Source organism: Peromyscus maniculatus, chromosome 4 (genome assembly GCF_049852395.1).
Source record: "Peromyscus maniculatus bairdii isolate BWxNUB_F1_BW_parent chromosome 4, HU_Pman_BW_mat_3.1, whole genome shotgun sequence".
Lineage (NCBI taxonomy): Eukaryota > Metazoa > Chordata > Mammalia > Rodentia > Cricetidae > Peromyscus > Peromyscus maniculatus.
The window spans coordinates 106,488,731-106,511,706 of NC_134855.1; the positions used below are offsets into that span (position 1 = coordinate 106,488,731).

At 39.6% G+C, this 22,976-nt stretch overlaps 1 protein-coding gene across 2 annotated transcripts in view; it reads right to left on the reverse strand.

The window, feature by feature from the left end:
- The window catches only part of Anapc1 (anaphase promoting complex subunit 1), an 82,838-nt gene that overhangs the window by 12,243 nt on the left and 47,619 nt on the right, over positions 1-22,976 (reverse strand). For both annotated transcript variants that reach the window (XM_076570613.1, XM_076570612.1), the window contains exons 28-43: positions 22,283-22,554; positions 21,113-21,347; positions 17,985-18,076; positions 15,756-15,890; positions 15,517-15,599; positions 14,418-14,496; positions 13,565-13,639; positions 10,656-10,732; positions 9,984-10,074; positions 9,822-9,875; positions 8,729-8,922; positions 7,488-7,574; positions 4,662-4,779; positions 3,185-3,262; positions 2,796-2,863; positions 1,760-1,898 (exon numbers count right to left, since the gene is read on the reverse strand). In XM_076570613.1, the coding sequence (XP_076426728.1) occupies positions 1,760-1,898; positions 2,796-2,863; positions 3,185-3,262; positions 4,662-4,779; positions 7,488-7,574; positions 8,729-8,922; positions 9,822-9,875; positions 9,984-10,074; positions 10,656-10,732; positions 13,565-13,639; positions 14,418-14,496; positions 15,517-15,599; positions 15,756-15,890; positions 17,985-18,076; positions 21,113-21,347; positions 22,283-22,554 (1,877 nt within the window). The remainder of the gene's footprint in view (positions 1-1,759; positions 1,899-2,795; positions 2,864-3,184; positions 3,263-4,661; positions 4,780-7,487; positions 7,575-8,728; positions 8,923-9,821; positions 9,876-9,983; positions 10,075-10,655; positions 10,733-13,564; positions 13,640-14,417; positions 14,497-15,516; positions 15,600-15,755; positions 15,891-17,984; positions 18,077-21,112; positions 21,348-22,282; positions 22,555-22,976) is intronic.

Here is a 22,976-nt window from a genome sequence, read left to right on the forward strand (position 1 = left end):
ATCTATTATCGTTCAAAAGCATTTCACATCTAAAAACAGCTCAGGCACTAATTTCATGTTTTGTGTATTTTACTACAATTTAAAAAATTAGTAGGAAAAATCCTCAGTCTACAATTTAATGTTCAAGACTGAAAATGGAGTATTTCCAATTTAGATTCCTATTATATTTCTAAACTCCTAGCAGGCAGGACACTGAGCTAACTTTTAATTTTTATATACTTTCAATAGTCAAAACTAAGGTATAATTTATCTATTTTTCCTATAAATTGGATTAGCTTTTCATATAGGCTCTAATTTAAAAAAAAAAAGAAAGAAAAGAAATAGTGCTGGGGGAAAGAGGAGGGAGGACAGGGGCATCTGTGGTTGGTAAGTAAAATGAACAGAAGTTTCTTAATAATAAAAAAAGAAATAGTGCTAACTTAAGCTTAAGAACAAAAACAAACAGAAAACCTTCAAAATATTCCAGAGATAATCTTTTGCTTGCTGCCAAGAACAGCACACTGACATCAAAGCTGGAAATTTCAGAGCTTTACAACCTGGTAACTATGAGAAAGGCTCAAGGTCAACTGACTGATCAAATGTAAGCTGAATTATAATAATCTGTTAGCTCCTTCCTCGGGGATAAAGAGCCAAGTTCTGTGTCTGCCCCTTGGCTGCTGAGGGGACACATCCTTGCTATGTGGGTCCCAAGTACTCTGAGGATCCTCAGCAAACATCCGCCCACAAAACTCTTAAAAACTAAGATTAGGGGTTGAGGATTTAGCTCAGTGGTACAGCGCTTGCCTAGCAAGTGCAAGGCCCTGGGTTCAGTCCTCAGCTCTGGAAAAAACAAAACAAAAAAGCTAAGATTAATTTCCCAAGTTTAATGTGAGACTACAGAACACATTTCTAATGATGGAAATGAATTCTAGAACACAGAATATATACTGACCCCTCCACAGTAATGAATTTTAACTCATACTTTTATTTTAACTATTTCATTTTAAACACTACTGTACTAGTAGCTGACTACTATGAAATAAATTAAAAAATCAAGATTCAAACTGTATCATTTCATTTTCATGAAGATTAAAGAAACAAATGATGGTTTAAAAATGGAAGTTTCCCCCAATGCAATATAGCCAAGTATGGTGGTATATGCCCATAACCTCAACACTCAGGAGACTAGGGCAAGGGAATCAAATGTGAGGCCAAGGCTGCCTTACAGCTAATGGGAGAACATTTAATCGCATGTATAAAGCCCTGGTTCAGTCTCTAGATAAAGGGTAAAGGTGAGCCAGGGAAAGGAGGTGCCAGCCTGATCAACACACTGAAACACTGCCAAAAGAAAGGGGGGTGGGTGAGAAAAAAGTGCTAACTTGCAAAATTCTTCCTCTATTTGAGGAAGTAGTAAGTAAAATAATTAAACCAAATACTGCTTGTAGTATGGAGGTTCATCATAGGTGGCATTAAATACAAGTCTTCCACAGAATATTAGCAGGATGTCCCATTTTATTATGGGTGTCACAAAAGAAAGCAGTGGAAACCATGGCCGATTGATTAGGTTTTTGGTTTTTTTTGTTTTTGTTTTTCGAGACAGGGTTTCTCTGTGTAGCTTTGCACCTTTCCTGGAACTCACTCTGTAGCCCAGGCTGGCCTCAAACTCACAGAGATCCTTCTGCCTCTGCCTCCCGAGTGCTGGGATTAAAGGCGTGCGCCATCATCGCCCAGCCAATTAGGTTTTACAATCTGCAGCAATAAAAGAACATGGTTACACTACCTTGAAAGACCGGGCTTCTGAGTTCCTGTTAGAAACAGTCTGCGCCAACAAACTCTGCCACCCCATTGGATCTTCTTTGTAGGACAGCTGGCCTGCCCTGAGCTTTACATATAAAACTCCATCCTTAGAAAGAATGGACCTGAAAGAAAAACAAAACAAAACAAAAAACAGAAAGATGACTTTACAGGAGGTTTGACTGGTAGGTATCTGCTGAAGTCAGTGCTTTCCAGAGCCACTTTTAGAGAGGAGGAAGTCTGCTCCACTCTCTGGTAGGATCATTTACTACACACAAAATGAACTCGTGCACATAAGTGAGGATGCACCTCCACTCTGCTGTGGTCCTGAGATTCTGGGATTGTACCTGCTCAACACTGAGCTTCTCAGGGATCTCACCTCAAACTGCTGGTTCCTACGTCCCTAGAAATACGTCTGAGACACTGCAAATACTAAAGATCTAGTAATTGGTTTGCAGTAGAAAATACTAATTAACCTAAGAGAATAAATAGAAATTAGTTACTAGAGAATAAGATAATATAATTGCAACTATGAAACTTTTTATGGATTTAAATAAATTACCCACTTCCCAAGGTATAAATTAAAATGCTAAAATAATTACTTGCACATAACTTATTCTACCTGAAAGCAGTCTACCACAACCTTATGTTAGTTGTAACAAGACAACAGTAAAAGAGAGCAACAGAAGATGTCTGACAAGCGTCGGTAGTTATAAAAAGTCCCCTTTAAACCAAATCCTACTGCACCCGCAGAAAACCCTGTCACTGTCTAAAGCTAAGTCAGTTCTAGTTTCTCAATGAACACATGTGAACATTACAGTTTGACTTTCAAATTAAAACTTTTACATTTTAAAACAAATCCTGCTTCAAAGACATAGACCACACTGTTCAACATACTTTATATGTGCTTGGATGAGATCAAAGAATGGCAAACAAGTCGCAGACACTACTCCAGAGTCTCCCCTCCCTGTAGACGTCTATGCACTGCTGGAAAGGCATGAGTAAGAATTCAGCATACTTACTTCAAGTGCTGTTCTCCCTTGCTTAAATCTATGAGCAGTTCCCAGTATCTTGGCCCTTTAACTTTCATCTGCAGGGAAAATGTAAACACAGTCACTCAAAGCTGGCAAACTGAACATGCTTCTTAGAGGAAATAGTGACTTGGCTCCAATGAGCCACCGATAGGATATTAAGATCCAATTGCTTGCAAAAAAGGCAGGTGAATCGTGTTCTGAAAGGACATAGACTATTAGTAAAGACCACTAAGACAACACCTCTATCCTTCCTAAATATTCCTCCAGCTGTTGCTGCTTTCCTGTTTTCTTAAATGGGGAAGGGAGGGGACTTTATTGCTATGCAATTCTGTTTCAATTTACCCCCTAGATAGACCACCCAAGTCACGCCAACTTACCTGCTTTAAGAGATGAAGTTCTGGAAGAAGGGTTGGAGCCATCAGTTCTTCTTTGGTCTGTTCATACCACTGAGTGCCCTTTACAAAAGTAAAACACAGCCAGCGTGGGTCAAATGTCCCTCTGTGCCTTCCCCTTGCTCATGGACTGCACATTACTATGGAACAGCACCACCTCTCTGGGGTGGTTTGAACGAAAATGGACTCCAGAGGGAGTGGCACCATTAGGAGGTGTGGCCTTGTTGAAGAAAGTGTGTCACTGTGGGGGTGGGCTTTGAAAGTCTCCTTTGCTCAAGCCACACTAGTGTGATAAACAGTTCACTTCCGGTTGCCTACAGATCAAGATGTAGAACTCTCAGCTCCTTCTCCAGCACCATGTCTGCCTCACTGTTGCCATGTCCTGCCATGATAATGGACTAAACCTCTGAAACTGCAAGGCATCCCAGTGAAATGTCTTCCTTGGTAACAACTGCGGTGGCCATGGTGTTACTTCACAGCAATAGGAACCCTAAGACTCCCTCTGATAGTCTTTTTGCTTGGCAGTGCTAAACTAAGCCCACAGTCTGGTGCACGCCAAGCAAGCATTCTGGGGCTGATCTACAGCTACAGCCTTAATACTCAAATCTCTAAAGACTCAAGCCTAAACTCTTTACAGAGCATTTATCACCATCACCATCTTGGAGGACTGCCCTTCACTGGGCAGCTTCCACAGCATGGGTTTATACACATGTTGAGAAGAAGCTCCATTTCTCAGACCAAACTCTTCAGCAGGATAAGAGCACTCTACCATACCACATACCCCTTCAATTATCACACTGTTATCACTGCACCCGCACCTAGCCATTCATTTCCTTCAGGAATATGACATCATCACCTCACTTTCACATCTCCTAAGTGGAGCACATTTTAACAAGCAGTATTTACTGATTTGGTACTGACTACATCATTTGTAATCTATGTATGCATGCCAATGAAAGATCACTCAAATACATAATTTAGGGATTTCAAATGTTCAGCAAAACCACACTTTAAGAATCATTCTAGGGGCTGGAGAGATGGCTCAGAGGTTAAGAGCACAGATTGCTCTTCCAGAGGACCTGAGTTCAATTCCCAGCAACCACATGGTGGCTTACAACCATCTGCAATGAGATCTGGTGCCCTCTTCTGGCCTGCAGTCATACATGCTGCATACATAATAAATAAATCTGAAAAAAAAAAAATCATTCTAACCCAACTGACTTTGCAGAACAATTTAACAATAAGTTACTGGGAACATTTCCCAGTGATCAGCTGTAAAGACAAAGGGACAGCTGGAGATGCCAAAAATCACCCCAATATAAGAGCGAGCCTGAATGGCCTGGCAGTGAGCAGCAACTTGGGAGGGAGGCTTCATTTTCTATGACTGTTCAACCTGCATCATCACCTTCTGCTACAATGCTTTGAAAATACTCTAGCCTATAAAGATGACCGGAAGAGTTACCTTGTAAGTAACTTCTATAAGGGCATAGCAGGGTGTGTTGGTATCCACATCCACAGGTACCAGGAGCCTTGGTTCTGCAGCTAGCACATAGAGGTGCCGAAGGGCCTGGAGATGATACCTGTGCACAGAAAACAGAGAAGTGACAAGATCAGGAGACTGACAATCACTGTTGCTGACAGGCTACAAGAAGCTGGGGCGATAAATACCTTCCTATAAAGAATCTGAAATATTCAACTAAAAGTACAGAGAAATTCTAGTTAAAAAATTTTTATTACACTTAGTGTATGTATGCACATAGGATTACATGTATGCAGAGGTCAGAGGACAACTGAGAGTTCTCTCCTCCCACCATTTGGGTACAGAGGATTGAACTCAGGCCATCGTCAGGCTTGGTGGCAAGCACCTTTACCTACTGAGCCATCTTGCAGCCCCAAAGGAGACAGAGAAATTCCAAGAAACTACTTATGTAATATTTGGTCCAAGAATTCTTTGTCTGAGTTCACAGGTAAAAAGTTTAATCAAAGAAAGTAAAACATGTCTTAACAGGAAAATATTTATTAACGATGGCCTGAACACTGATTTAAAACAACAGTTCCATTCAACCATTCTTGGCTGCTCCACACAAGACATCTCTTGTCACCTTTCTCAGGGATATGCTGCAGTTGTTTTCTTCGGGGTGGATAGGGAAGAAAGGACACCAGTCAGTTCTCCTCAGGGAGCAAAGCTCTCTCTCTATGTCTGCATCCTTGCATACAAACAATCACACACACCACTGAAATACATAGCAAGACAGTGATGGGTGAGAGTAGCCATGTGTTTGTAGGTCTGCTTTTGAATCCTCACTTTAAAAATTTTAACTTTACAATTTGTATTTTAAATGTAAACACAAATGCTTAATTTTTAGAAACCATTCAAGAGTAACGAAATGAGATTACAATAAAGAAAAAAGATAGACCAGGGCTGAAGAGATGACTCAGTGGGGTGGATCCCAGAACTAACATAATCCTGGTGCAGAGGCATACAGCTGTAACTTCCCGGTGCTAGGAAACTGAAGACAAGTGGATCCTGGGACTCTAGGGGCTCGGTGGCCAGCCAGTTAAGCTCTATATTCAGTAGGAACCCTATCTCAAAAAGTAAAATGGAGAGTGACAGATGAAAATAATACCCAATGTCAATCTCTGGCCTCCACATACACATATAGGACACACACAAAAACTAGCAATTAAAAAAAAAAAAAAAAAAAACAGCCTCCCTTCTTCTCACTCAAATCTATTCACTACTATAAGTGTATCAAACATAAAACTGAAAAGGGGAAAAAATCCTAGCTATTAGTTATATTTAAAAAGGGAGGGCAGTATTAGATATTGAATCCTGGGCCTTCCACATGCTAAGCAAGCACCCTGCCACTATGTTACACCCCCAGACTTACATAAAGTTTCTTGATTTTTATCATCAAATTGCCTTAAGATAGGTGTGATGGTACATGCCTATAATCCCAAAATGCAGGAAGCTGAAGTAGAAGATCACAAGTTCAAAGTCAACCAGGGTCATATAGCTAGTTCCATGCAAACTCTGAATATACAATAAGACCTTGTCTCAAAGAAAGGGATGGAGGGAGAAATTTCAACTAATCACATGACTGGCATTCCACTGTAATCACCTAGTAACTGAATTTAACAAGTCACCAAACCATTTTAAATGACAGGATGGAGGCCACATGTCAGAGCTGTATGTAGAAAGTTAACAATGTTCTTATGCTCCACCTAGCAGCTTGGATTTCAGATCAGGCTACTTTTGCAAAGCAGCCTTTGTCTGTCATTGGTCATACACAACACTGTAGATGGCAGTGACGGCTGAAGTGATTTCAAGGGCTCCTGACCCCTCACTACCAGACAAAGAATGCTGTTGACTCTTTGAGCAGACAACAGAGGGTGCCATCAATTAAGTACAGTGCCAACTGCCTACAATGTCATTTATTTATTCATCCATTCAAGATCTATTTGTTTATTTAAGGTTTATTTATTTATTATGTACAGTGTTCTGCCTGCATATATGCCTGCACACCAGAACTCATCATAGATGGTTGTGAGCCACCATGTGATTGCTAGGAACTGAATTCAGAGCCTCTGGAAGAGCTACTGGTGCTCTTAAGCTCTGAGCCATCTCTCCAGCCCTACAATATCATTTATAAGGAACTGTTTTCTTTCCCAATGCACAAAAGAGGTCCCTTATCCTGAACACGTTCTAGAAGAATGATTAGTAATTCTTTGTGCTTTACAAGCTCTCTAAATGCTCTGTACTGCTTACTTTATGACTTCTGGGGCTACTGCTTCCTGTCACTTCTAAATTGTCTGTTTCATTTTTTTATAGGTCTCTATTTTTGTCTCTTTGATGTCATTTACACAAAACTGCTCAGCTACTGTGTTAAAGAAGGAATTCACATTGCCACTAAATCAGATTAAGTTTTTTCTTGGAATTAAATAATCTTAAATACATATATAAGTAAATACCTATATTATATACTTATGTTATATATGTATGTGTGTATATATACTTCCCTTGGCTACTAAAGTTTGTATGGCAAATTTGTACCTAGAGAAAACTCTATCTGGCCTACATATGGGTTCACAACAATTTCACAGATGTGAGAATGATCAGGTATCAGATGTCCAGAATTTTCTTCTAGTTTAATACTTTGAAAGAGATGCTTAAAAGATTTAGTCAAGAAGGTAAGTTCAAAAACAAAGCAACAGTCCATGAAAGCAAAGCAAACTGATTACCATTAGAGAACTCAGGAAACAGTGCTAAGCAATGCAGAGGACTCACCGGTTGTCAGTGCTGTGGGCTGGGAAATGTGGGTAAAGAGCACAGAGAAGAGCAGCAATGGACGAGTTGGATGTGCTCAAAGAGTACCTGCAGAGCAAATTCAGTGGGGACAGACATTAATTTCCCTGCTCTCCTCTACAAGGCATTCTTGAATCAGAAAAGTGGGGTTCTGTAACAAGGTATACTGGTGAGGTGCCATGATAAACAAAGTGGATCATCTTTGGTATGGACACATCTCTTTACAGTTAATCCCTGCATCATTTCCAGAATGAACATTATTCAAACAAAAGCAACATTCTACAAATGTTAAAATTCAACCCAGGGATTAAATAAGCAAGGTTTATCCTATAACAGCAGAGTAAGGACAATGAAGTACTTTATCATTTTGGTAAATCAAAATTCAAAGATGAATATTCAGATATTAACACTAGAAACTTGGGGATTAAACATAACAGTGCAGGCTGTTATAAGTATAAATCTTCCAGAAAACATGATGGTTTAAAAACAGAATAACAGTTAACATTCCTTTACTCATTCTTGTTGGCTCTTTAATGTTTATTGTTGTTGCAAAAATTCAAAGGTCGGCCGGGCGGTGGTGGCTCACGCCTTTAATCCCAGCACTTGGGAGGCAGAGGCAGGCGGATCTCTGTGAGTTCGAGGCCAGCCTGGGCTACCAAGTGAGTTCCAGGAAAGGCGCAAAGCTACATAGAGAAACCCTGTCTCGAAAAACCAAAAAAAAAAAATCAAAGGTCGGGCCCTGTACAAGACAGGGAAGTACTTTATGCCTGAGCTATAGCCCTAGCCTTTAAGAATTCATAATTCCTAATTACTAAAAAGAAGCAATATTCACAAAACATATAAAGAAAATGCACCTCTTCCCCATAATCTCTAATTTTTAAATCTTTATTTTTTTTATACTTCTAGAGAGGTGAAAATAAGCCTACATAACTCAGAAATTAGAACAGCTGGCTAAGGTCACAGACATCAGATAAATAAGTGAAGTCACAGATAAAAGAAAGGATGGCAAGCTCTCTGCAACTGGAGTAGAGTCAATGCAGTTCTAATTAATGTTTTATCAGGTTATTTACTATGGAAAATGACAAATTCCAACATTTATATGAAAAAGGCCAACAACAGAAAAATGTTCTATTAAAACTAAAAAAAAAACCAGATCACTTTTACAGATCTCTCTCATGAGCTCTTTTTATTAAGGAACAAACAAAATAAAACATATTCATTACCTTCCTCCTCCCAAAAAGAGAAGGCCCAGGGCCATGTGGTGGGCCAAGTGGAAACCATAGTTCATCTCTCCACCCGTCTTCATGTGCAGGAAGCGACAGAGTTGCAACACCTTCAGGTTCCCAGAGCCAGCCATCACCATGGCAAGAGACAGGAGCACCACACTCAGGCAGGTTTCGAGGTTGTAAGGCCCCGTCTGGTGACACAAAAACATGACTCTATGTTAGCTGTAATTATGTTTCTTAATTACCAAAATATCTGACATTGGAAGATTACAGATGTTTGTAACTTTAAAACTGAATCTATAAAAATGAATACTCTGATTATGAAATACAAATTCAATGTAAAGAGTTTAAAAATAGAGCATCATCAAGTAAATAACAATGCTCCAACCACCTAGAACTGACATTATCCCTGTAGACATCATTCTCTCAGAAAGTCTCCCCATACATACATATATACTTATAGACGAAAATCAGACAGCACTACACGTTAACTCTCCTAGTAACTTATAAGCAATTTACACACACACACACACACACACACACACACACACACACACACACACCCTATACATCATGATGTTGCTACTTCCAATGTGTAAGAGCATGTGGATATGCCATAACTTAGTGAAATACTTCAGGAATTTCTGATATTCCTAACTTTTTCACATTATAAAAATGACTGCAAAGGTCTGTGTTGTTAACCAGGAAATAAAATCTTGTAGTCTCCTTGTTATCAGAAAAATAATGTCTTAAGAGCAACTAAGTTTTTTTTATAAAGGAAACTTTTGGTATTCAGTGACATGACAAAATATGAAGTATGACAATCTACAAATATTATACCTCTCTTATTTACTCTCTTGTCACAGAATTAGAAATACACGCATCCTCCCAGGCTAATCATAGTCTCAAAGGTAGCCATATTCTCACCTAATTTATTATCTTAAAACCAAAACACAAAGATGAGCAGTGCTTCAAATCTTTTCAATTAAATAGCAAAAGTATTTGATAACCTATGAGTTTCTGGCTTACATATGAATTTTCTTTGTTTACTTTATTCCCAAATAGGGGAAAGAAAAAAAAATAGACTTACTACAGAAGCATTGGGTGCAGATAAATAATTCATAAAATCTTTTGCAAATTTATGCTGGAAAAAAAAAGAAAAATCCAAAGTTAAAAGTGGCATCTTAAGGCTTTACTGGTAAACCAGAAGGAACACTCAGAGCACAGCAGCACGAGCCAAGCTAGTTCTCACCAAACAGTTAAATGCCGATAAGTTTTCTGAGCCAGCAAATCGAAAACCCAGAGACAAGCAGGCTCCTGCAATGATGTAGACGTGTGCTTGCCTGAAAACAGATTACAGAAAACATGTTGTTGTTACTGTCCTGTAAAATCCATTATCACCTATCCTCTTGGGATAAAAATAAAAAACTCATCTTCTCCAAACCAATTTTTAGCCTTCTGAGAATGCTGAAGAAAGCCCCCTAACCAATCATCAGATTTCTGTGGATTTTTGCAGATTATGTGACCCTTACTGATATAACATTCTTTCATATACTACAAAGGACAATTTTAAAAAGCTCCCCCCCCCCCCCGCCCCCGACCCCTTCATGGAAAGAATGAAAAAGGAGAAAATACAACTAAATTTCCATTTTTTTTTTCTTTTTTTGGAGACAGGTTCTCATATGTCCAAGGGTAGCCTTGAACTCACTTATATAGTTAAGGATGCCTGATGTCCTGTCTCTACCTCCTGAGCTTTATTTACACTTACACACACACACACACACAATCTGTGGATATCATATAAATAATGATTACAAACATAAGGGATTCAGAATTACTCAAATCAGGTGACGGATAGTTCTCCTATGTAAGTAAACTGATCTGTCAGGTCCTAACATAGTGAATAATGTATTACATTACTTACGACAAGGTTTCCAAATTCAAGTCCTCTGAACAAGGCAATTCAATTTCACTCAGAGAGATACTATTTTCTCTTATAATCTGTCAAGACAGAAAATAAAATCCAAAGTGAGTGATTTATATATACAGGGACAACTGTATATATACAGTTCATATATATTAGAACTCATCTATAACTTCCTATAGGAACAGGTTGTTTCATTTTGACAGTAGGCATGTCTAAGTTCCTTTGAATTACTTTTTAAAATTATTTGTGTATGTATTTATTTTATTTATTGTGTGTGGGCACATACAAACATGCCATGGTACATGTATAAAGGTCAGAGAACTTCTTGTAACCACAATTCTCCTAACATGCAGAGGTTCCTAGGATCAAACTCAGGTCACCAGGTTGGACAGCAAGAGCCTTTACTGACTCACTGAGCCATGTCTCTGGGCCTCCTTTGGGTCTTTAACAGAACATGTGCACTGGAGCTTGGGCATGGCTCCAAAGCCAACTCTAAGGCCACACCCAAGTTGCCTGAGAGCTCTGTGATTCATCTACACATGAACATGATGGAAGGTAATCCACTGACAACTCTTAGAATTGGCACGCTGTATACAGAAGTCTTTTGTGTTAGCTACAGCCATGGTCACAACACCACACTTGATCATCAACTAAAAAAGCATCACTAAGAATATGAGTTGTAAGTAACTGCAATGAAAAGCCCTCTAGAATCTGGGCTTTTGTCATCATCCTATGGTCTCTAAGTTATAAAAAATAAAAATCAAAAATCAAAACAGGAGAGATCAAAGAGAAGGAGAGAGATAATCACTTGCAAGCAAGTAAAGGTGTACAGGAAATACAAAAACATTACCAAACCTCAGGTGGAGTATGGAGTGTGCCTGTGAGCCCAGCACTCAGGAGGCAAAACCAGGAGGATTCCAAGTATGAGGTCAGTCAGGTCCTAACAACCCTTCCTTCGGGGTGATTCTGCCCAATGCCCACAGAACACTAAATTTCAGCAACTGTGCATTACTTATTGCAAATCTTTACAGGAGCCTTTACATGATAGCCGGAAGCTGAAGCTGCCCAGGTGCCCAACAAGCAACAGAAAAGAAACTGGCATGATCACATGCAGAAAAACTTAAAGGATGGACTATTAACACACCCAGTAGTATCACACACCACGTTCGGTGGAAGGCTCACACAAAAGATATGTACTGTAGGTGACTTCATTAAAGGAAATTCATCAGTAAGATTAGCACACTGGGGAAAAAATAGAATGTTTGAGTATGGAAGGATACTGTTCAGAGCAGCAGCGTACTCGACACAGGTTTGTGTCCATAGGCACACCATTAGTCACATCTTATTAAACAGTACATTTAATTGTGTTCTATGATTCAGAAATTTTCACTCAGTAGAAAAAATGAAAACTGACATCTAGTTAATGATACATACACCGATATATTAGGGACAAGTCCCATTACTGTTTACAACTTGAAAATGTATTCAAAAATTATGCATAAAATAATGGGATGGGTAAGCCAACAGACATGCAATTAAACTAGCTTATACAGTAAAATGTTACCTATAGAATGTATCAGTAATATGGGAGTTCATATAAAGTCCATTCACATTTTAGTTTTAGAAGTGTTCTACTCAGGGTATGGATTGGAAACAATGCAGGACCCACACTGGCAACAGCTAGTTATAGTAATGCTTCTGAAGTCTTGTTACAAAGGAGACTGCTTGCTTTTAACTAATATACCCAGCTTTTTAGTATGTGAGCAATAAAAATGCAAATTTTATAACCAGAATCTTAAGATAAATGTATAATTAGAATAAAATATCAAGAGTGTTCCAGTTTAATTTTAAACAATACAATTTCAAAGCCTCTGAGGACAAAAGGCTGAGAGAGGTCTGTGGTCAATATACAATTTTTTTCCCTTTTTTTTTTTTAAACTTCTTTTCATGTGCATGTGCATCTGGTGTGCAGCATGTATACATTTAAGCTCGTTTGTGTATGTATGTGAGCCTGCGCCTGTATGTACATGGGTACAGAGACCTGAGGTTGATGCCAGGAATCTCCCTTGACCCTCTTCTGCCATATCCATCAAGGAAAGATCTCTTAATCAAACCCAGAGGTCACCAATATGTCTAGTCCCATCTCTACCTTCTCCCACCAGGATTTACATGGGATCTGGGGACACTAACATCACATCCACCCTAGCACTTCAAAAAGCACCACCACACGAGCAGAGTACTCACAGTAAGCTTAGTGGGAAGTCTCCATCACTACCCATCCCACCATGCCAGTCTATAACCTCTATCGGATAGCCTGAAGAGGTTCAGAGATAGCCTCAAGGTTCCAATAGATCTGGGAACTAAGGGCTCATGTGAAGAAATGTGACCACTAGCAGGACCAGGACACTACAGCCCATGACCACCCCTGCAAAGTGGGACCTGCCTGAAGGGGCAAGAGCTGGACATTCTAACTCTGGTCCTCTTGCTTCCAATGCAAGCACTTCAAATGCTGTGCCATCTCCACGGCCCTCAGAATATACTTTTAAAATGAAAGCTCCTCTGTCTTCAAAAGATACCCCCTAAAGATGAGCTGAAAAGACAGCTCAGCAGTTACAAGAATGCACTATTCTTCCAGAGGAACTGAGTTCAATTCACAGAACCACTATAAGCAGCTCAAAACTGCATGTAACTCCAGCTCCAGGAGGATCTGATGCTTCTTCAAGCATCACACTATGTGTGCGCATGCACACACTTAAAAACAGTAAAACAAATCTTTTAAAAAGAAGAAACCGTAAGGATAAATAATTGCCTTCCTAAGAAAAAAATATTCTATAGCACTTTGGAAAATCTTGCAAGAAATCACAATTTATGTTATTAAAGTTACAGTATTGGTTATTTGTACCTACCTGAGGAACATTGCTGTCAACCCACTTGGAATTTGGTAAAATATCATCCCACAAAATCAGGCACCGAGCAAGTGTCTTAAAAATGAATTACAGACAAAATTAATTAGACAAAGCTCACATAATTCCTAACAATTATAGCAGTAAATAGCTAAGGATTAGTTCCCAACTAAGGATTACTTTAAAAAACATGGACTATCGGGGGGAGGGGTGGGCGAGAGGGGGAGAACAGGGGATTCTGTGGCTATTATATTGAACTGAATGGTGTTGTAAAATAATAATAATAATAATAATAAAAAAAAAAAAAAACAACATAGACTATCAACTAAATATATAAAGATCTAGATCTTAAAAATAATTAAAATTCATTTCATTATCATCAAGGGTTTGGAAAAGGCTTTAAGTTGTTATGAAAGAAAACTCCAAAGGGAAAAGCCATAGCTTGGCTTATATATTGATTTAAAAGCTTCCATGTACTGGATCAAACATTAAAGAAATGCAGAACAATTTTAGACAGTACTAAACTGTTACTCTCATTACAACCTTAACAGTACTATTGCATCCTTAAAATACTAAAAAAATAACACAAGGTCCTGGTCATGTGCTGCCTTTTAGTAAGTTTTTTAATACAAATATAAGAAACATCATTTCAAGTATTTTCGATCAGGTTGGTCATCTTTCTTATCCTTCCTAGGTTCTATTTGGGAAACTTCAAAAGAACATTGCCAATCAGAAAAATGTGGCAAGTTAAAAGTAAAATCCTTTTGTGGAAAGGCATTTAGGTGTAATGCTAAACTTGAGGATCACAAAACATCCCCTTCATGTCAAGAAAGATGAAAATGACAAAGCACCGCACCCTAAGCAAGAGAAATTCTGGCTTCACAAAGTCCAGCAAATACATGGTATCAGGAGCTCGCAGCCAGTCGGCAATGGATCTGTTGGCAGAGGACATCAATGAAGATTACTGCTCAAGAAAGCCAGGTAATCAGAACCCAAAAGACATCAAATCATTTCTCCCCTCCAGCAAAGGTCTAGCTTTTCCATTAATGCTTCACACATGTTGGCATAACATTTATTTTTTTAGGACTCACTATTAAAATATAAGTTCCATGACAGTATTTTTAATTTTGTCTTGTTCAATGAAATATCTCCAGTATCAAGAAGACACTGACATAACATTTATCCAAACAGAAGGTTAATGATATCTGTTACCACTTCGTTAATTCTGCATAGAATTTTCCTAGTTGCAGGAACTTCGAATGTTATAGGGTTTCATGAATCTCAGAATATTTTTCAAATGAAAAGAAGGTGAGCTGGGGACATAACTCAGGACAGACTGGGAAAGCAGAAGGTTTAGTCATTAGAAAAGCTTCTAAACAAAGCAGAAACCATTTTTATAAATGGTAACCAAGTACCGAATAATGCTAAGTATTTCTGGCTTAAAAAGTACTCACAAAGATAAGCCAAATTACTGAAAGGAACTGAGCAGCTTTTTTTTTTTTTTTTCAAGATTCTACTTGAAAGTATCAGGAGGAAAAAAAAATCTAGCTTAAACAGATGGTCTTTATGGTCTTTTGATTTTTTTAATCATTATTTCTCTAAACAATACAGTATTAACAACCATTTATACGGTATGAATAAGTGTATCTCATATTGTAAGCTCAGATGATTTTAAGTACCAAGATGAAGTGTATATATTACACACAAATCCCATGCTTTTGTGGGTTCTAGTGTCTTTAGGGGTCCTGGGACCAATACCCTGAACACAATGAGTCGAGCATCCTGATAAACAGTATTACCAAAGCAAACACTACATAAAGTCTACTCAGTTCCTGATATCTGAGAGAGCAGACATCAGGCTGCTCTTGCACAGGGGAGATATACATGGGAAGACTGTACTGCTGAGGACAAAAAGGACGCCACATGTCATGCAAGGGGCAAGTGGGTGCTCATACCTGTTATTGGTTTTTAAGTAGATCATAGCCAAAGCCAGAGTAGCACCTGGACAAGTCACATCCACATTTATGGTATCTCCTTCCTGGTGAGAGAAGTTACTCGTGTAAGAACTCTGAATTCACCAGGCTGACACACCAACAGCACACTTAAAACTGTTGGCAGGAACCACTACTTTGAAGCTAGCCTCTTAGCCTTCTCAGCTTGTGGCATTCTGATCTCTAAGTCTGATTTGACTTACTTTGATTTGGTAACTTGGAGATTTATGTTTCTCCCTGTGCATTCCAGTCTGAAAACGTCTATGACCTCCAACCATGTACTGATACAGCTGCTCGGGCACATTGAGATCAGACATACCGATCAAATTGCTGCCATGCTGGAAAAATCAAGTAACTGAGATGAAAAGAAGTCTTACAGCAGTAAATTAGCAACACACACCCATAGTAAACAAAGGGACACACTTCAGAAGAGGGTATTTTAATCTTCATGTTCCTTCCAATTACAATAAAGATTTTACACATTAACTAATATCAAGCTATTAATTCTCAAAAATTATAATTTACACTCGGATCTACATACTTTCATTTCATAAAACACAGAGTCAAAGACAAATTACATTCAGAGTAAAGGAAAAGACCGAGTACATATTAAAAATCTGACCTGTGAACACCTGAGTATCGTCACTGCACCATGGCTCTCTTCAGGCAACCACAATAACTTACTGGATGTTTACTCAGTATCGTGTTCAATTCTGCTGTAGTCAGCAACCCCATTTGTCCTAGTTAGCTTTACTTCTTAACCTGACACAGCCTAGAGTCACCTGAGAGAAAGGCCTCAGGTGAGGAACTGTCTACATGAGATTGGCCTGCAGACATGCCTGTAGGGACTGCCTCGATGATCAACTGACAAGGAGGCCCCAGCCCACAGTGGCAGGCACCATCCCCAGGCAGTTTCCTGGGTTGTAAAACAGAGCTCGCTAAGAATAGCCTGTAAGCAAGCCAGAAAGTGAGCCAACAAGCAGTACTCCTCCATGTTTCTGCTTCAGGTTCCTGACTTGAGCTCCTGCCCAGCAAGGAAGGGTGAGCAGAAATAAACCTGTCCTCCTCTAAGGTTTCTGGTCAGTGTTTGACCAACAGAACAAAAGTAGGATACTACTGAATAGCTATCAGTAAAAATCTCATTTATAATGAGAAAAGGGAGGTGCAATTTAAGCAGCCCAAGGTTACCTACCTAGCTACTAAACGGCAGGACTGTATGTCAAACAGTTCCGCTCAACAGTCATATGGTTGCTTAACCAACAGACACTAATGTAGTCAAATAATCAGATTCACCACTAGTCTGGACCAAAATTCCAATCCCAATTCACAGTATGATGCTTTTTACACAGTACCACCTGCCTCTTTAGCTCACATGTCAACATTTTGAATATCATTTAGCTTGACTAGAACACTACATTGGTGGATTTTCAAGGCAATCACATTCCAAGTAAAAAATAGTAATTACATGAAATGTTTTTGGTAGTTTTGTAGACATCTCTTGGATGGAATTAAAGATGAGTTAACCTGACACTGCATTCTGTTACAAAGCAAGAGCTGCTATAGCAACTCTTGGAAACAGTGTTAAACAGAGCAGCAAAGGAAGATTAGGGCTATTTCTAGCAATTACTACAGATTTTTAAGGTTTCTAATCATATATATTTTCACTATTTTTCTATTCATGTATGTGTAGAGAGAAAGAGAAGTGTGATCATTATATGTGTGTGAATAAGCATATGTGTCTGGGTGTGGTGTATGTACATATACACATACACACATGTATGCAAGTGTATAAGTATGCACAGGGCCACAGGAGGATGCTGGGTATCCTGTGCTATCATTCTTGGTGTGTACTGAGATCCAAACTCAAGTTCTCACACATACACAGCAAACATTCTCACCCACTGAGCGATCTCTCCAGCCCTCCTTTCTCCAGAGTGATTTACCACTCTTCATCTTATCTCTTGAACTTTTTTCAAGAAATGTCAGGACTGGAGAGATGGTTCAGTGGTAAAGAGCACTAGTTGCTCTTCCAGAGGACCTGGGTTCAATACCTAACACCCATATGGTGGCTATGTGTAACTCTAGTTCCAGAGGATCCAATGCTATCTTCTGGGCTCTGCAGGCATTGCACATACATGGTAAACAGACATACATGAAAGCAAAATATTCATACACATAAAATAAAAATAAAAGAGAAATATCATAGTTTAACTATAAAAAAACATGTAAGTCAGGGAAAAGAAATCTTAAAGTCTCACTTCACTGTAATTTTTCTCCACTGTATACTTTGAAAAAAGAATCCAGAAAGAAGAAAAGGTTGGGCACTGGGTTAAGTGGCAGGAGAGCAGAGTGGCCTTCAGGGCTAAGTGTGAAGGTTGTTCTTTCAACATGCAGACGTCCTGGCTAAAAGCAGGGTAAGACTGACTACTCACCCCCAAGCAAACCATACCCAGGGCCAGGCCAGCAGCTAAAGAGTAGGACTCTCTGTCAGTGCAATATTCCATCTCCGGACCAGGGGGCCGCCCTGTGGAGGACAGAGGAACACAGATCACATCAGCCTATAAAAACCCCAACTTGTACAAGTTTTAGAGACTTCACTTCCCAATTGCTTAAGATAAAGACACTGTCCAAAGGGTGTCCACATTATCAGCTTATCTAAAGCTCCCAAAGGTTCTTAACTATACCTATCAAAGCTTCTATCAGCAAAGACTTTCAAACAGTATGAAAACTTGGATTTTACCAGAAAGTTGCCAAGAAGTTACAGTTTTTAAAGAGAAAATTACTTTGGGCTGGCCCAATTTGCTGCCACGCTTGCAATCTGAGTGCAATGACCATGGTGGGAGAGCAACTCCAGCAAACTATCTTCTGACCTCTACACTGCAGCTCACCCCAACACTTAAAAAAGGAGACAATTACTCTTAAAGAACTTTTCCCTAAAGATAAACGAAAATAAAAGTATTTGAATTTTATTTTTATTCTTTTCAAATGTATTCATTAGATGTGATTAAAAATGTTCAAGTACTGTTAATAAATAAAACGTGTACTTATTTATGCTCTCAAGTGAAAAGCTGTGTTTTCAGATTTTCATTTGATTCTATATAATATATAATTGTATATAACACATATCATGTGTGCTTATGGTGAAATTTCATACTTTTAAAAGCACTCCGTTCTAACTCTATGCTTCAGTTCTCAACTAGTGCATATCTCCTACACATCGGATATTTACATTATGATTCATTACAGCAGCAAAATTACAGTTATGAAGTAGCAATGAAATAATTTTATGGTTGAGGGTCACCACAACATGAGAGACTGTATTAAAGGGTCATAGCATTAGGAAAGATGGAAACCACTGCTTTAGGGAAACAAAATGTGTTATGTATAAAGAGCTCTCCCTCTAGAAAGAAGTTCATACTTCTGGAATTTTATTCTTCATAGGGGAGAAAATGACATTCAAAAGAAAAAAATTACATGAAGGTAATCAGTATAATACTTATGCATAGTAGCAAAGAGACAGAAACAGCTCCTAAAAGTAGCTGGACAAGATGGCACCTACTATAATGCCAGCATTTGGGAGGTGGAGGAGGAAGCAGTTCTAGGCCAGCCTGGGCTGAGACCCCACCTTAAAAAGAAAAGGGAGGGGGCACTCAGTGGTTAAGAACACTTGTTGCTCTTCCAGAGGACCCAGGTTTGATTCCCAGCACCCACATGGCAACAGCTAACAACTGTCTGTAACTCTAGTTCCAAGAGATTGAACACCCTCTTCTGGCCTTCATGGGTACTACACATGGTGCACAGACACACATGCAGGCAAAACACTCATACATATAAAATAAAATAAAATTTTTTTAAAGTGAAAGAAAAAGTCCTAACAATTAGGTATTTTAGAAAACTTAACTATATAAAATTCATAACTTCATTTATGATATTAAATTAATTTAAAGACACTTATGACAATGAAGCATTTTCAAAGGCAGAATATAAATATCATGTGCATATGAATCAAAGATGAAATCTTGTATTCAGAACATGAAAGAGGTGTGCTGTGGCTGTGAGACAGTGGTTACATCACTAGACAGCACTGTGGTACAGCAGCATTCACTTACCCTGTGGCTCCGTGGTTCTCAACCTTCCTAATGCTATGACCCTTTAATACAGTCCTCATGTTGTGGCAACCCCCAACCATAGAATTATTTTTGTTACTACTTCATAACGGTCATTTTGCTACAGTTATAAAGGTATCCGTGTTTTCCCATGGTCTTAGGTAACTCCTGTGAAAGCTGAGAACCACTGCTCTAGAGGAACAAGCTCTAAACAGCAGTGCTGGGGACCTTCTGAGTACTTTTTTCAGACCCATAATTTATGCAACACTGTATTTCGGTATAGGAATGCTTCCACTTTGTGAATAACGTCTACTGTCACCATGGCACTCAAAGTCTCAGCCCAATCTTCACTGTCCTATGATACACCCACTCCATCCAACAGCTTTTCGGTGGACCTGCCAGATGCGCCCTGGTCCTTCGCTGGCACAAGAGCAAAGAACTGAAACTTTGGTTACTGAGTCTCCTACATGCACATCACCCTCTAGCCTGGGTCCTAGAACAGGAGAAACAGAACAGAAGCAACCAAACCACACACAGATCTGCAGCCTAAAGCAGAGCCAGCAGGCCAATTTAATGGCAGTTCATTATGTAGGAGTGTGGTAGCAACAGCTGTGATGCAATCATGCTAAAGGATAATGCATCCTCACTAACACACTCTGGGTCAGAAATCTCCAAAGTTTACTTCAAGCCATGGTTTCCCTACTGGTAGTCAACACTGTTCTGAAAACATTAAATGTCAAATTCTAGAAATAAAAATGCTCAACTTCACTAGAGCATTATAATCATCCTACTCTCTAACGTCAGTTACCATTGTTAATTTGTTACTTTTATTTATAAGTTAAAGTTTGTCACTTGTATGTACAGTGGCCTCATTTTCTGTAGGTTCTGCACCCATGGACTCAACCAATCACACACCAAAATACTTTTTAAATTGTATCTCCACTGAACATACAGACTCCCATCATTATTCCCTAAACAAACAAGTGTAAAAACTACAACATTTACAGTAAGATGTGAATCCTTTACATTTTACCAGTGATTAAAAGATAATTGAAAGGCATGTGATGTGTATAAGGTACAGGAGACAATCATTTCATTATTTTTCAAGTGTTCTTGTCCAACAGAAGAAAACAACGTGACATTAGGAACCTAAACAATCTAGTTTTAAGTGCAGGTCACTGCTAGACACTGCCTTGTGTGAGATGAATGGCACACTCACTTGTGTCCACTCAAGCTCAGCAGTGACCTGCCAGTCCAGGCTTACCACCTACACAGCCACAGAAGCCCGGGCTACATTACTTGTTGAGTTTTGCTTTTTTTATTTTTCCTTTTAAATAATTATCTGATCATTCTGTACTCATAAAAGCTACTCTTTGTTTTCCTTAATTTTCTATGGGTGTAGGTTTGAGTGGAAAATATACACCTGTAAAGATTAAGCACTATTAACTGCATACCTATTTCAGCCAACAGGACTTCGGCAGTATGTCTGTGAGCTGTGCCCTGATAAACAAGGCCAATGCCAACCACCGCAGCCACTTGGACATTGTGAGGCACATCAAGCTCCGTGGACGTTGGGGGTAAGAGAGCAGGAACATGAATGCTAAGAAGCCGGGTAACGGACATGTCCATGGTGCCAAGTTTTGCAGCAGAAACACCAAGTAGCAATCCAATGCTTGTCATCTCATGGCCCTACAAAGGCAAACAAAGTAAAACTCAGACACTACCAGAACAAATATGGTTTTCTTGAAATAGTGGGAGTGCGTATTTCTGTGTCTGTGTTTGTGTGTGCATGCAAGTATATTTTCAGAAGCCAGAGATTAACCTTGGATGTTGTTCCTTGGAAGCTGTCCATCTTAGTTTCTGAAGCATAGTCTCTCACTGGAACCAGAGACTCACGTTCAGGTAGGATGGCTGCCAGCAAGACCCCGTGGTCCTTTTTCCTTGACCTTCCCAGCACCAGAATTACAAGCATGCTCCACCACAGCTGGCTTTTTTTAGGTGAGTGCTGGGAACCAAACTCAAGTCTTCATGTCTGCACTCAAGCACGTTATGAACTGAGCTATCTCCCCAGCCTCATGGGTAGTTTTAGATAAAATAAGGCCTGCCTCTTTCAATAAGAATCTTCACATGGCAGGCACTGAGAGTATAGTGGCAAACTAAACACATGTGGTCCCAGCTCTTAGTGTTCTAATGGGGGAAAACATGCTAAATTAAAACACAAAAACCCACAATTAAAAGTTGTTTACAAATACAGAGTATATGAGACCATTTAAAGGAGACTAATATTTCTTTATTAGGAAGGGCTGGAGAAGTATTAGGAAGCTCTAAAGAACCTAACACATCAGCCAGAAAAGGGGCAGGAAGGGGACACTCAAAGGAAGAGCAATGGCATGGGTGCAGAAGGGAGCTGGACCACAGGGCCCCGAAGCAGACAGCAGTGGAGGGTGAGTGAGTGGTTCCGAGCAAGGGTCACACACCATCAACACTTTAGGAAGACTCTGTTTCCTGCTATGAGATGAACATAGTTGGAGGTGCAGCAATGAATCAGTGCAAGCAGACAAGTAGGAGGTGGTGCAGTAAGTGTGTGTGGCACCATGCCAGGCATATGGATGACAGGTTCTCACCTTAGTTAAGTAGTCATGGATATTGAGAGTAGCCAACTTGGTGAGGTGCCCGTTCAGACCCAGGGCCATGAGAAAGCCAGCGTACTCATTGGCTAACTCGGCATGCTTCGGCTTGTTGTAAACAATCCAAGCTGAGTCTATCTGGGAGGCAGGGGCTATCTTCAGGCCAGCAGCCACACCATTATGGAAGCTGGCCCAGCTTGTCATATTGGGAGGCACATCGATGTTCCCACTATTGAGATCTACAGTTGTGTTTCTTGGAGGGGCTCGCCCTAGGCAGACAAAGAAGTGAATTAAGAGAATTTACAAAATTAAAACCCAGGCCTTTGAAGTAAGGTTGCCTTTACTGCATTCAAAACCCCTACTGGGGGCTGGAGAGATGGCTCAACAGTTAAGAGCACTTGCTTCTCTTGCAGAGGACCTAGGTTAAGCTCCCAGCACCCATGTGGCAGCTCAAAACCTTCTGTAATTCTGTTCCCTGGAATCCAATGCCTCTCTGACCTCTTTGGACCCCTTCCCACACATGGTACACATACACTCAGGTGTGTGTGTGTGTGTGTGTGTGTGTGTGTGTGTGTGTATAAAATAATATTTTACACACACACACACCCCGCCTGGGCATGGTGGCACAGCCTGTAAACCCAGAACCCCAGAGGCAAAGGCAGGTGGATCTCTGTGAACTGGCACCCAATCT